Source organism: Lagenorhynchus albirostris, chromosome 15 (genome assembly GCF_949774975.1).
Source record: "Lagenorhynchus albirostris chromosome 15, mLagAlb1.1, whole genome shotgun sequence".
Lineage (NCBI taxonomy): Eukaryota > Metazoa > Chordata > Mammalia > Artiodactyla > Delphinidae > Lagenorhynchus > Lagenorhynchus albirostris.
In genome coordinates, this window is record NC_083109.1 from 17,992,176 (window position 1) to 18,007,447 (window position 15,272).

General features: G+C 48.3%; 1 protein-coding gene across 2 annotated transcripts in view; it reads left to right on the plus strand.

The window, feature by feature from the left end:
- Positions 1-15,272, plus strand: part of PTPRT (protein tyrosine phosphatase receptor type T) — a 1,083,394-nt gene that overhangs the window by 1,029,089 nt on the left and 39,033 nt on the right. For both annotated transcript variants that reach the window (XM_060122182.1, XM_060122183.1), the window contains 4 exons: positions 1,040-1,116; positions 10,360-10,396; positions 11,755-11,852; positions 14,905-15,021. In XM_060122182.1, coding sequence (XP_059978165.1) covers positions 1,040-1,116; positions 10,360-10,396; positions 11,755-11,852; positions 14,905-15,021 — 329 coding nt within the window. The remainder of the gene's footprint in view (positions 1-1,039; positions 1,117-10,359; positions 10,397-11,754; positions 11,853-14,904; positions 15,022-15,272) is intronic.

The window sequence follows — 15,272 nt, forward strand, 5'->3', positions numbered from 1 at the left end:
GGATTTGGTGACCCGACTTCCTTGATCCCCAGAAACCCTTGGGGGTGCCCAGAGTTCTCCAGTCCACTTATGGGGAGCCCTAGCCCTGACCTAGAGTAAGGTGGCCCGGCCAGTGGATGCAGCAACACGTGGTGATACGTGCATAGTGATGGGGACAAAAAGCTGAGTCCCTGCCCCCACCAGACCCAGCCCAGGTGTTCTGTTTGCGTGTCCTCTAGCATATCGGAGCTCACTTTAATTGACTGTAAAGGATTAGCCTGATTCTTCTGCTGTAATGGGTTTTTCTTTTAATCATTTTAATTTGGTGTTATTTGAAGTAAGCGTGCCATTGACCAGAGCCCGCAAATCTTGTTTGTGCCTAGATCGTTTCTGAAATGGTATTCTCTGTAACACAATTGTTAGTTATTGATGACCTCTTTTAATCTAATGATTTAGTCGGCTTCACTTGCATGATAATATTGATAACGATATGTGGCCGACGGTCTATTTGCAGCAATATTCCAAGAGGCAAAAGGCAAGCATTTGTGCACTTGTGGAAAATAGGTAAATATGCCAGTTTTAGGCAGGCATGAAATGGGGCACGCTGATTCGGGTCTCGCATCTCTCGCATCTCTCGCATCTCTCGCATCTCTCGCATTTCTCGCTTCCCGAGTGTTCTCATATGGTCTTTCCTGTGTTGTCCTCTGGAGAAGGCATTTCCATCCCCATTTTAATGCCAAAATCACTAAGATTTAAAGAAGCAGGTCACTCTCCCCTGTAGGTAATGACAAAACCAGAATCAGAAGGGCAGGTGGAAAAAAAGAGAAGAAGCATATACAGGCCCTTTTTTAAGGCACAGTAATCTCCCTAAGCCTCAATTTCCTCATCCGTAAATGGGGATAATAACTGAGGGTGAGGCTAGGGGTTAAATGAGAGCGTGTCTGTCAGTAGCACGGTGCCTGGTACATGATGATTAGTAAATGGTGGCTCTAAAGCAGGGCAGAGCTCACCCGAAGCCTTCTCATCGCCCATCCCCTTGTCTTCTGCTCTCTCTCTGCAGATGACCATTCTCGAGTGAGGCTGCTGGTGCTGGATGGAGACCCACACTCCGACTACATCAACGCCAACTACATTGATGTGAGGCTCTCCATGGGGCTGGGCAGCTGGGTTCTGGGGTTGGCTACAGTGGGCTCAAGATCTGTGGATGTGTCCCCAGCCGCTCCCCCAGACAGTGGCCCTCCTAGAACAGGTCCAGAGGGTCTGGCTCCTCCTGTAACTAGTGTAACCCGAGCTGATTAGCCATCTAAAGCTGCATCCACTTTCAGGCTGGCTGGAGTCGCCTGCTCTGTGGGAACCCAGGATCGCCAGTCTTGTTCATTCACCCATTCATTCTTCTGTATGTATGTCCGTTTACCCATTCATTCATTTATTTGAAGGTACAGCCATTTATGCAACAAAAATTTCAGAATACCTACAGTATGTTGGATGCTATAGGAACCATAAAGCTAAAAATGCCATGGTCTCTACCCTCTAAAACCTTAGCAGGAAGATAAGCTGTGCACATCAATGATTCCAGGGCAAACTAGAAAGTGGTGAGTGTCATGAGTTCAGATAAAATGCTACAGGGATTCAGAGGTGGGAGGGAAAAAGTCACTCTTCTATCAGGAATGCGAAGTGTGATGTGAACCGAAACATCAAGCACAGGTAGAATTTAAAATCAAAGAGGGGGAAGATGGGCCTCTGCCAAAGAAAAGCACAAGCTGAGATGTAGCAGAGGGTAAGTAGCAGCTCAGTTCGAGGGGAGCAGAGACTCTATAATGGGAATAGTGGAAAATAAGGTTGGAGCTAGATCACTGATGCTTTGTGATCAAACGTTGGAAGTCAGACTTTATTTTGTAGGCAAGAGAAAGCTCTGGAAAGTTTTTGATCAAGGAGGTGACCGGTTCAGAGCTGAGCTTTGGGATGATTTATCTATTACCCAGGGTAAGATCGATGAGAGGGAAGAGGGTCTGGGAATAAGACCCCCAATTAGGAAAGGGGGCTGCTTCAGTGTTCCAGAGAATATGGAGGAAGGAACTAAATACAACAGGAGCCAAGATGGGCATACACGGAAGTAAGAGAGTTTGTAAAAGGGAAGCATGGTCACTGGGACCAGAGAGACATCCCAGAATGACCGATGCAGGCCAGGCTTCTGAGGACCTCAGCTAGGAGTCCAAGAACCTTGACGAAAGGCTCAGAGATCCACCCTGGTGCCTCTGACTCCCAAGTGTTTTTATAGACAAGCTATAAGGCACTGTGGCATGCTTTAGAATTCCCCGTTGTGTATTGAGCCTTGTGTTAGGCATTTGCCTGTTTGCCCTCAGATCTATTCCTTGCCCTTCCCTGTTCTGCTTTGTGTTGCTGGTATGCGTGTGTGTCTGTGCGCATGTTTGTGTGTGCATTGTGTGCATGTGCATGTGTGTGCACGTGCGTATGTGCATGTGTGTGCGTTTGTGTGCATGTGCATGTTTCTATGTGTGTGCATGTGTGTGCATGTTTGCGTGTGTGCATTGCGTGCTTTTGTGTGCGTGTGCATGTTTGTGTGTGCGTATGTTCATGTGTGCATGTGCGTGTGCGTCTGTGTGTGCGTGCTTGTGTGCATGTGCGTGTGTGTGGTGTGTGTGCGTGTGTGCATGTGCGTCTGTGTGTGCGTGTGTGTGCGCACGTGTCTGTGTGTGTGTGCGTGTGTTTGTGTGTGTATGGTGTGTGTATGTGCGTGTGTGCATGTGCATCTGTGTGTGTGTGTGTGTGTGTGTGTGTGTGTGCAGGGAGGAGAGCGAGCTGACCCTTTAAGGAAGGTGCGATGGGAGATTGGCAGGTGATGGGAAGGGAGACGCCATCGTATTTATCTGCCTCTCTTGTCCCCTGGGGTGGCAGCTCCAGCAGCGGCTGCATCAAGCAGGGCCACCAGAGTGATCCAGCCTCGACAAGGTGGCCCCAGCTCCTGGGCTCTGGCGACTTCTCTGTCTCCCGTTATCTGCTGGTTCTAGGGGTGACCACATCCTCTTGCCATTGCTGATCTCTGGGTGGCCTCACTGTTCCGTTTTGCAACTTAGCTCCTCCATCACCTGTATAACCGGCTCCCTGTACTGAATTCCCTCCGTCTGAAACACCTGGAATGGTTCTCCGCCTGGACTCTGGTTAACAAGAAAATTCACAAGGAGATGGCCAGTTCTGAGCAGCCTGTCTCCAACCTGGAGAAAGCACTCAGCATTCACCCATCATGCCTTCAGCCTTTCCCTCATGCATCTAGTATTCATTTCTCACGCACAGCAGACACTCCACTGTGTGCCAGAAACACAGACCTTAAAAGGGACTCAAGTCTGGTGAGGGAGTCAGATAAGGAGAGGCCCTCGAAGAGCAGGGGCCATGGGAACGTAAAGGAAAATCAAAGCCTCAAGGTGGGAGTGGCGTGGTCAGGGAAGCCTTCCTGGAGGAGGTGACACAGTGCTGCTTTAGCCAATGAGTGAGAGTCAGCCGATGGTAGTCAGGCAAGAAGGACCGATGGTGGCTTAAGAATTATTGATCACCTCTAGTGTACCAACATTGCCTTAACTAGTATCACAACTCACAAAGTAAATGCCGTTACTACCCATTTCCAGATGAGTGAACTGGGGCTCTCAAGGTTATGATACTTCTCCAGGATGTGAGGGAGGGGACAGCAGGAGTCTGCATCGGCGGTGCCTCCCCAACCATGCCCTGCTGGCTTTAATAACGACGGTAATGCAATGACAACAGCCCAGGGCTCTAAATGAGTCACTCGTGGGCCCTGTGAGGGGTGGTTTTAAATGAATCTGTTTATTGAGACCTCCCACTAGCCCTCTAGGATAGGTGACCACCCCCATTTTCCAGATAGGGAAGCTGAGGTTTACAGAGATTGCACAGCTTGAGTGTGGGCATCTGCTCCGTGGCAGAAGCAGGCTAGAAACCAGACCCGAATGACTCCCAGGCCAGGGCTGTTGGTCCTGTCCCTCCTCACCCACTGGAAAGACACCACCTTGCACGCAGCACACAGTGGGGACTCGAGCAGCGCATGCGGAACCAAACTGAGTTGGTTCCTTCCATTCCTCCTCGACTTTGACTCTGGCTGAGTGGATGGGGCAGGCCTGACAGCCATGGCCACGAGGGGTCTGCTGGCCCAAGTTGCCATATCTGGCATTCATTGCCTGAGTGCTGACCTCCGGCAAAAGGCATTTTCCTGGATAGACAATCCAAAGTTGAGGGAGGATGTGACTGCGGTCAGAGCCAAGATGCACTTTGGTATTTTATAGGCAACAAAGGAAATTGCTTTAAATGCAAGTGAATCTCTGCAACACCAGCACTAATAACAGTACCCGTTTCTACCAGGTTCTTATCATCAGAATGCATTCTGAGAGCCTTTAAGGATAAGAGGCCAGGGGTGGAGGTTAAGAGGCTTGCTCAAGGTCACACAGCTAGAATCCAGTTCTCTGCCCACCTTCTCCCTCTCTCTAGGAAGTAGATTGTGCAGACAGGCCAAAGTCTCTGCTAGATGCTGTCTTAATAAGTGATACGGGACTCTGTGCTGTGGTTAGAGTCAAGGGCTCACGAGACCGAAGTCGTGACATGAATTCAGTCCTTACAGAGGCCACAGTGAATCCAGGCCTTTCTGCTCCCTAGCCTATGCTCTTAGGCAGATTATTTACCCATTCTGATGTCTGTAAAATGGGATGATGCCAACCCGTAAGAATGTGACAACTGATGTGAAGTGTCTATCTGTCAGGGTCCTACTGGGAGACAGAGGGTCACTCAAAGGGAATTTAATAACAGTAGGAACAGGATTAAAGGAAACTAAAGGGGGAGGCAAAGTGGCAGGAGTTCAGTATCCCCAGGCTAGAACCAACAGGAAGCTCTCAAGCTCCTGAGAGCAGGGAGAGTAGCTGTAAGCAGGGGGCTGCGTGATTGGAGCTGTAGCCTTTGATGGAAAGTCAAGGCCAAGCCATGGTGACCTGATAGGGAGAGACCCAAAAGAACCTACACCCCAACCTCCCAATGTCCTCTGAGCTCCTGCTTCTGCTCCGCATTGACCAAACCCAACTAGCAGCTGGAGGGTATGGAAGCCCGTGGTGTCCTCCATACAGGTCAACCTCCCAGGGCACGAGCAGAGCAGGGAAGGGAATAGAGAGTCAATGGAGGGACAGAGAAGACACCAAGCATGAGCTCCTTTTAGCACAGCGTGAGCAGTACAGGGTGGAGGGGAGGGGGATCACATCAGTTGTGACCCCCTGTACACTCCAGCAAAGTCAAAATTCCCAGGGTCTCTGGGGGGATTCCTGGCAGACACACCCTAGGTAGCTGTCTAGGGCTCACCCCTTGGCCCTGGTTTCCACCCAGCCAAAATCCTCCCTGTACTCCAGAGGGCTAACTGCCCATGCTAGAATCATTTATCCACAATTGGATCTTGACGAGTCATTAAAACAACTCCATTTGGATAATGAGCTAGATGGGGCCAGCCCTGTAAGGCCTCCAGAGGCCGTGGTTCTCCTCCTGTCTGAACCATACCTCCGGCACATTTGTTTGCACACCCGAGAATGTATTGGCCACTTGAACCTGTTATAAATTACCAGTCTGGAAATAAATATCGTCTCTGGGTCCCCAATAAGTAACAGATGCATGGGCGCGGAGTGAGATAAATGCATGTTGGATGCAAACCTCTTTCCCATTGCTCACAGGCAGCTGGAGGCAGGCCCAGTACCGGTTTGCAGTCCATGTGCGTGTAGGTGGGACTTAAGTGAACTCAAAGTTCTTTTAAGGTTAGGAAGTTTTCTGTACCAGCTCTTGGGAAATCCCCAGAGCAGCCCCAGGTGAGCGGTACGTTTCCTCTCGTCTCCATTGCTGAAGAGTCAGGTGGTTAGAATGCTTTCTCTTGGGGACTGCGTGGGTTCCTGGAGGCCAGAGAGGGTCTCTTGACTTGGATGCCACGTGTGGACAGGAACGCAGCATGCATGCGTTCATTCTGTATGCATTTATTGGGGCTGACTGCCCAGGCAGACTTCTCCATGCTGGGGACACAGCCATGAGCAAGCCCATTACAGCCCTGCCCTGCTGGAGCTCTCATTCAACTGGGAAAACAGATGATAAGCATGTAAATAAACAAAGACTTCGGTGGTGAGTGCCCTGAAGAGAAGTAAACCAGAGAAAGCAAAAAGAACCAAGGATGTCAGGGTGGGCAGGTAAGGGCTGACTGTGGAGGTGACTGCCATCCCAGCAGAAGCCTGGATGGAAGGGGAGAGCAAACCACTCGGTTATGTGGGGACAGGCATAGCAGGCGTGGGTAGGGGCCAGTGCTAAGGCTTATAGGTGGAAACATGATGGCTGCTTCTGAAGAAGAGCAAGACAGCCAGTGAGCCGTGGGGAGGGTGGTAGGAAAACTGAGAATATTGCTGAAGGGATGAAATGGGAATAACAGGGATGTTGAGACGCCCAAACTAGGCTTAAGGGGCCAGTTCAACTGCCATGACCTCAGAGAACACTTCTCTGGCCTCCTGGCACATCTTGCTCTTGGTGGCCCTTATCCCAGTTTGTTGATGTCTACAAGCTACTCAGAATCTGAGCCCACATCCGTCAGGTCCACTTTTGTACTTCCAGTGCCTTGTACAGAGTAGTAGATGCTCAGTTAATACCTGTCAATTGAATATTGAAGGACTGAGTGAGCAAACAAATGAACAAAATAGTGAAACCAAGTCGTCTGACTCCCACAGTTGAAATGTGAATTTCTTGCTCAGAATTTCATCCCATTGACTTTGAAGTGTGTTAGAATCTTCCAAATCCCATGCATTTTGTCTTTTGCCTTTTGTCTGCCAATTAAGGCCTTAAAGGAATGCCCCAACCTCACCTCAGAGACATATTCATGCATGTATGCCACCGACCAGTCTCTGCTGAAAACTATACCCAGCTCTGGGTGGCCTGTCCCATGGCCCAGAAGGAGAAAATATTAAAAAAAAAAAAAAAAAAAAACTTGTTACAACATACATTGTAAAGGTGTTAACTGGGCATCTACCAATCCCTGCAGGGCTTAGGAGGAAGGAGGGCTCATTTGAAGTGCAGTGTGGGAAGCTGGGGCAAAGGGTACATGGAAGGGCCCGGAGAGGGACAACTGGAAATGAGGCTGGAGATGAGGATGGAGACAGGGGATTAGTCCCAAGCTAAGGCATTTGGACATCATTGTACAGGAAACAGGGAGCCACTGCAGGCTTTTAAGTGGGGAAACAACATAATCAGATGTACGCTGGGGAGTTCATTCTGGCAGGAAGCAGATGGACTCTGGGACTGGACTGGAGGCAGGGAGGCCAGCATGAGGCTATTGTCCTGGCCCAGATCAGGGAGGATGAAGGCTGTAAGAAGGAATGATGTGGGGATGACAGAAGAGGATGGACTTGAGAAAGCGCATCTTTCCACACTGTAGGGTACTATTTTCTATTCCCAAGCCTACTCAAGACTCCCATAGTCTAATTCTTCCTGTGAGCCTGGGAATCACTGTCCATCTTAACTCAAAGGAACAGAGAGCTCTTTGTGCCTCTCATCTTCCTTCCTACCCCTCACGGCTCAGAGAAGGGCTCAGTTACTACATTTATAGGCAGAGCAGGAAAGCAAAGGGGAGGGAAGGGCTTCCCATCTCAGGATCTCCGTGATGGCCAAAACAGACTTTTTAATCATGGTAGGCACTCAATGAATGCTTTCCAGATACATAACAAAATAATAATAATAGCAAAGACATATATGTTAAATCCTAGACTAGTGCCTGATACATAATAACTGTCATATATTAACTCACAACCCTAACAGCAAGGCTGTAATATAAATGCTGTTATCCCCATTTAACAGCAAAAATTAATAGAAGCACAAGGAGGTTAAGTAACCTGCCCCAGACCACACAGCGTAAAAGGGACAGAGCCAGGATTCACACCCAGGCAGCTTAAATTCAGAGTCCATGCATAAAACTACCATGCTATGCTGCCTTTCTTATTTTTTTTAATTTATTTTGTTGAAACGTAGTTGGTTTACAATGTTGTGTTAATTTCTGCTGAACAGCACAGTGATTCAGTTATATATATATACATTCTTTGTCATATTCTTTTCCATTATAGTTTATCACAGGATATTGAATATAGTTCCCTGTGCTATACACTAGGACCTTGTTGTTTCTATATATACTAGTTTGCATCTGGTAATCCCAAATTCCCAATCCATCCCTCCCCACCCCCTCTCCCCCTTGGCAACCACAAGTCTGTCCTCTATGTCTGTGAGTCTGTTTCTGTTTCATAAATAAGTTCATTTGTGTCATATTTTAGATTCCACATGTAAGTGATATCATATGGTATTTGTCTCTCTCTTTCTGACTTACTTCACTCAGTATGATAATCTCTAGGTCCATCCATGTCACTGCAAATGGCATTATTTCATTCTTTTTATGGCCAAGTAGTATTCCATTGTATATATGTACCACATCTTCTTTATCCGTTCATCTGTCAGTGGACATTTAGGTTGTTTCCATGTCTTGGCTATTCTGAATAGTGCTGCTATGAACATAGGGCTGCGTGTATCTCTTTGAATTATAATTTTGTCCAGATATATGCCCAAGAGTGGGATTGCTGCATCATATGGCAACTCTAGTTTTTTTGAGGGACCTCCATACTGTTTTCCACAGTGGCTGCACCAATTTACATTCCCACTGACAGTGTAGGAGGGTTCCCTCTTGTCCACACCCTCGCCAGCATGCTATTTGGAGACTTTTGAATGATGGCCATTCTGACCAGTGTGAGGTGGTACCCCATTGTGGTTTTGATGTGCATTTCTCTAATAACTATATGCTGCCTTTCTGGTTGGTCTCTCAACAGCTTGTTTATTGGGCATTTGCTCTGAGATTCACACGGTGCTAGGCTCCACAGAAAATTTTTTAAAACTTAGGAGGCAGTGTGTGTCCTCAAGAAGCTGACAACCCCACTAAGAAGACAGGACCACGCAAACAGAGAGTTTAGGTGGGGCTGTTGATTCCTGGTGGTTAATCCAACAGTTGTGGCCATGACACTGGCCTTGGGTTGTTATTGACAGTCACCCCAGGTGTTACTAGAGTATGCCAGGTAATTCTTACAAAGTACCTACTAAATACTTATGGAGCAAGTGGAAATCTGAGGTAGAGAGATGTACAGGGGACTTAGAAATGAATCTTTGAATCAGAAAGTAGATCCAGAACTTCTGAGACACCATCATGTCTGTTTCTCCACGAACCATGCAGATGACTTTTCTATTTGATTTCCTAAAGAAGAGGGTCTTGAGGCAGCTCATCCTCCTCAGCAGAACACAAAGACTCATCAGCAACGTTTAAGACAAAAATAGGCGTTCATTAGACTTTCGGACTTGTTTTCCCTGAGATTGTTAACTATAAAAGAAAGTGGAGTTTCAGGACTTTCCAACACCCTCTCCACCAACAGGCTCCATAATTGGCATATATATATTTTTTTGATTTATCCTTTCATTCGTGTATTTACTCATTCAATAAATACTAATCACGTTCAATGTTATGTACTAAGTGCAGATCTGTCTCCAAAACTTGAACTTCTACCCAATATGATATACTTCCTCTCTGTAGCAAAAAAGGGGACCCTCCATGTAGGACATGCCCAGACAAAAGAGAAGGTTGTCCTCAACCGTTCCCCAATGATTAGGATTATGGGGCACCAGAGTAACCACACATCAGAGCCCAGCAGGGCCTCCTGAAGACTCTGAAACGTACAGGGAAATCAGAAACTGATCTCTGAATCTGAAAGTGGCTGTATCAGTCTCTAGGGCACACCTACCTGGGGTTCCCCACCCCCCCAAATGAAAGGAACTTCAGTTCCAAGCCCAGCCATGTAGCACGGAGAGGCAGTGTGACATCTTTTCCTAATTGTTACTGATGCGAGGAGCCAGCAAGGTGATTCTTTTCTTCTTTCAGGTGCCTTACGGGGCCTTGCACAGTGTTCTGCATGTAATCACGGCTCAGGAAAGACTTGGTGGTGGTTGATGTCCCACAGAAACCTGAAAATTCCTTCTCCACCTTTTTCTGGGTGCATAGCCATAACTGATGGCCATCTGACTTTTGCTCCCAGTCCGTGGCTCCAAGGCAAGCCTGTACGGGCCCCTCACAAGGAACTATAATAATAGCTAACATTTAGCGATGGACTAAGCATTTTACGTGCATTATCTTATTTAATCTTTGCCACTGCCCTGGGAAATGTCTAACGCTAGTTTCGTTTTGCTTATGAAGAGACTGAGCCTTGGAAAGGATAATTATTGGTACTGTGCTGTTTGTAAGCTTCACTGTACTTTTCTTTTGTCATGCAGGGGTACCATCGGCCTCGGCACTACATTGCTACTCAAGGTAAGTGCCCTCCTTTTCCTCTAAAGGGCCCTTGCCTTACACTGGAGGAGAGGAATGAGCTTCTACCAGCCAAGAAGTCATATAGGAGCAGGGCTGGAGAGCCTCCCGAGGTCTCGAGGTTGTTCATTTGTTTGGGAAGGAAGGAGGTGACAAGTTCAGCTATGGGGGGAGGGACGTAAGGGAGAGAGGAAGGAGGTGTCACTAGGAAATGGTCAAGAGAGATGGGCCCTGGACCAAAAGCATCGGCCTCAGGCATGTGCCGTCAATATCCACCATTCGGACCTGGAGCTCGCGGTGCCTTATCTCCTCGATGGGCGTGTGCACGGGAGAGAGAGGCAGCCGACCTCCTAGAAAGCAACTTACCAGGATGTTATCAGAAGACTTAAAAATGACTATACCTCTCAAACTGTGCTGGGAGGAAATCCTGTGGATGATTATATATATGTGGACAGTGACACATATAATAAGATACCCTTCACAGTGTTATCTAATAGGAAAAAAAGTGAAAAATCTTAAACGCCCATCAATTAATTGGTAGATTGGTTCAAGTGTGACACTTCCATATTATGGAAAATTATGCAGCTATGAAAAATGTCATGGCAGGTAAGAGTTTTTAAGGGCATGGGAGAATACGTATAATAGATATAACACTTATTATAGCAAATACAATATATATACACACATATATATGTATAGAAAAATGGCATTCAAAATTTTGTATCAGATACACTTATTACTCTTGTCATTTTAAAAACGATGGAGGCCCAGGACATTGAAAGAGAAATTTCCAAGGAAATTGCTTTGGACTCTCAGATTCTGTGTCCCATTTCTTGTCTGTTTGTCTTCCCTCCTTTCTGTCCAGGCTCCAGACAAATGCATTTGTCAAGCTCAGAATCGGGCATCTTCTGTCTGTGCTCTCAGCATCTGACTCCTGGCAGCTCCTCTGCCCTCCCACCCCACCCCCACCCCAATTTCCTTCCCATCTCTCACTGAGGTTCTGGAGCCCAATTTTTGAAAACTCCCTTAAGCTATGTCATTAACCCCTAATATAAGGTGATGGGTTGGCGGGAAAGTGGGGCTGGTGGCAAGGGTCTGAGCAGGAGGGCGACGAAGAGGAGAATCTGCGGGCATTTCCAGGGGACGCTGCAGACCCTGCTAGCTGGAGTGTGGCTTTTCTCGTGCACACTCTGACCTCACACGCTTCAGTCCCCAGTCTCCGCTACTTGTGTCCCCATGGGAATCGCTGACCTCCCTCTTACTCACCCATCCGGAGCCTTGACCGACCAGCCGGGAGGGACAAGCCTCTTGTCTGCTTCCTTGCCATTGCAGTCTGACCCTGACACCTTCTCTGTTGGCAGGTCCCATGCAGGAGACCGTAAAGGACTTCTGGAGGATGATCTGGCAGGAGAACTCGGCCAGCATCGTCATGGTCACAAACCTCGTGGAAGTGGGCAGGGTAAGCCCCTCCCATGGGTGCCGGGATGGAGTTTGCTGGCTGGCATTCCACTGCCCAGCATCTCGCTGTGCCAAGTGCCTCCCGTTCCACATTTCACCCTCACGGCACCCTATGCGGGAGAAGTCCTCCCTCCTGTTCATAGTCGAGGAACATCTTTTCCCTTCAAAACCCTCTCGCCCCTTTCTCCACCCTCACTGTCCGCTGATGACGTCATCTCATAGACTTTGAGGGAATTACAGCCATCAGACGTGAATGTTCATCTTCACACCGCAAAGCTGCATCCTACTTGTGTCTACAACCATCTTCTCATTCTTCTCCTCTATTATCAGGCTGAACCATAAGACATGGCTGTTTTTGTTGACCCCAAATGGTAGGATATCATCTGTTTCTTATGGCGCAGCCTAATGTGATAGGAGAAGTGACTCTTGCCCTTTCAAAGGCAATTCCTAGTGCCTTGAATCACAGATTCCGCTCAAGAATGTCTCATTCTCCCCCTCTCACTTGGAAAGTAATTCTCTTTCCCATTGCTAGATTATTTCCCTCAGCATACAGACATCCTGAGTACCTTCCCCCTTAAAAGTATAAAGCAGGCAAAACGAAACTGCTGCTCCTGTCCCCACTTTTCTGCCAGAGCCTGAAATCTCACACACAGGCTCTGCTGCTTCACTCCCATTCTCTTCCACCCACTGCAGTGTAGCTGCTCCCTCCATCCCACCCACAGTGATTTGTCAGTATCCCCAGCATCCTTCATGTTGACAAATCCAATAGCCATTTCTCTCTTCTCATTGTACTCAACCTCTCGGCAGCATCTGACCCTTTGTTCCTCGAAACCTTGACATTCTTCAGGGTTTAGACCTTGGTCTCTCACTCTGCTCTGTCTCGACTCTCTCCTGTGTGCTCCTTAGCTACTCCTGGGGCTTAGAAATGGGACTCTCTTCCCAGCTTTTGCTTTTGCCTACTTGGTAAACCGTGGCATGTGGGTGGGTGGGTGCTGGGTGCACAGACGCTAGAATCAAGAGGGCCTCTCTACTTACCACATGAGCTAACTAAAGACAGGGCAGGTAAGTTTTTCTTCTGGCAAGAACCAGATAATCCATTAAAATGAAGAGTCCTGGCCTCCAAGATAATGGGAAGGGGGAGAATCCGGGCTGTCAGTCATGATTCAGCAAAGGGCTTTGGACATCTCGTGGCCTAACAGGAATTGAGGGCCAGAAGAGACTTTGTCCTTGAGCCCACTCTTATTTAGTCCATTGCCCACTTTTACAGATGAGGAAACAGACCCAAAGGAGTGGAGTGAATGCCCTGAAGTCACCCGGCCACGATCCCTGACTCCTGTCTCTCGTTCCCCTGGTCATGGTATCCCTACTCAAGACTGCGCCCCAGGGACTCAGGCCCAGGGAGCAGCTACTGTGGACAGAATGTCCAGCCCAGGATTTAAGAATTCAGAGGCACATTCCAACCTGTTCTAGAACATGTCCCCCCAACTGGAGACAGATTCCCTTGATTGTGAATCTAATTCGAATTGGGACAGGGGACAGGAGAGCAATTTCTTCGTGAAACTCCTGCTAGGAGCGAAGCTCTGTGCCAGACACTGTTGCGCACTATGCATTACTTCACTTTACCTCACAGCAATCGTACAAGGCGATGTTCCTGGTAATTATTCAGATGGCCTGGCTTTGCATCCTAGCTCCATCCCTTACTGACAGCTGACCTTGGGCAATTTTCTTAGCCTCCCTGTGCTTCTGATTCCTCATCTGTAAAATGGGGCTAATAATAATATCTACATCATCAGGGTGTGATGATAAGTAATAATTCAAGTAATCCGTGTAAAGTATTTGTAGAACACTTAGCAAGGAGAGCTGGACGCTGTAAGCAGTTAGTAAGTGTTAGCGATCGTTATTCCTAGGAAGCTGAGGCTCAGAGAGGTTTCAGTACTTTCTGGAAGCTTCTCAGCTACAGCGTTAGAACGAAGCAATGCATCCGTTTGCCTGCAAACCCTGTTGCACTAAATCAGCATTTCCCTAAGTGGGTTCCACGGGATGCTCGTCTGCATGATGCTTAGCGAACAGGGGGTTCCATGGTTAAATACGTTTGGGAAATGCTGTGTACTCTTTGCCCCTTTCGGAGAGTCGAAAAGCACATTAGCGTTAGCACGTGAACGAGCCGAGCGGTCCTGTAGCGAAGTGGCCTATTTAACTTTGTTTAATCCAGCATTTCCCAAACTCATTTGACCACAAAACCTTTTTTTGTTTGTTTTTGTTTCTTGTTTTTTACCTAACACCTATCAGCACCCAGCGGGACACACTGTGGGAAATGCCACTCTAAGCCGCTCGGCGTCCCCCGGAATGGTAATACTTTTGTTCTTTTACGGGGAAAGCGATCTCTTTTTCCTCCTGCGGCATGTGACTCAGAACCAGGTGTGGGAGTGGCTTGTTCACGGCCTCTGCACCCACCCCTGGGGCAGAGAGCCGTTGCAAACGTCTTCCTTTTGAGCCCAGCACCTTCCTTCCTTTTCCCAGCAACGAGCCTTTCTCCTTCCAGCCCCCTCGTAATATTAATGACCCTCTCCCCGCCATGTCTGCTTCCACCTCCTCACTATTCCCACCTTTTATTCTCATCTCTGCTCTGCTGATACTACTCAGCTGCCCCAGCCTATCGCAGAAAAAGAGGACTCAGCCAGAGGTAGAAAACTGGCCACGTGACCTTGGACAAGTCACCAAACCTCCCGACTTGAGTACGATGTTCATCTGTACAGTGGGGAGATCACCACCTGCCTATCTCACCCAGATCTAGTTGATCTCTTAGTGTGGGAATGGATTTGAAAAGTACCAGGAGCTCTGCCAAAGAAGGTACCACCGTTATCCCCCGCGGCTCCAGTTCCTCTAGGAGTGAGCTGGTCCCTGTGTATTTTACCCTCCCCGGCCAGCTGAGAATGCCTTGACTGAAAGTCCACCAAGGTCGCCCTTGAGTTTATTCGGACGGGAAGCCAGATGAGATGGCCACACACGCTCAGCCGCCCACTCACTCGTACCGTCCCTGTCCTTGCCCGCAGGTGAAGTGTGTGCGATACTGGCCGGATGACATGGAGGTCTACGGAGACATTAAAGTCACCCTGATCGAAACAGAGCCCCTGGCGGAGTACATCATCCGCACCTTCACAGTCCAGAAGGTAAGCTTCCCTGCGGCCGTGTGCAGCCTGCCCTCCAGGCAGGCGGGCTTGTTTGTTCACCCAGGACATGGCAGCGACCAAGGGGCTGCTCTGTACCCACCCTGCACCAATGAGAGATCGGCAATCAGCTTGGACGTGGACCCTGCTCCAAAGGACCCCGCGTCTAGCAGGAGGGACAAATAGAATTCGCCAGACAAATAGCATAATGACATACGGTAATAAAAGCCACAGAGGAAACATGCCAAGCGGGG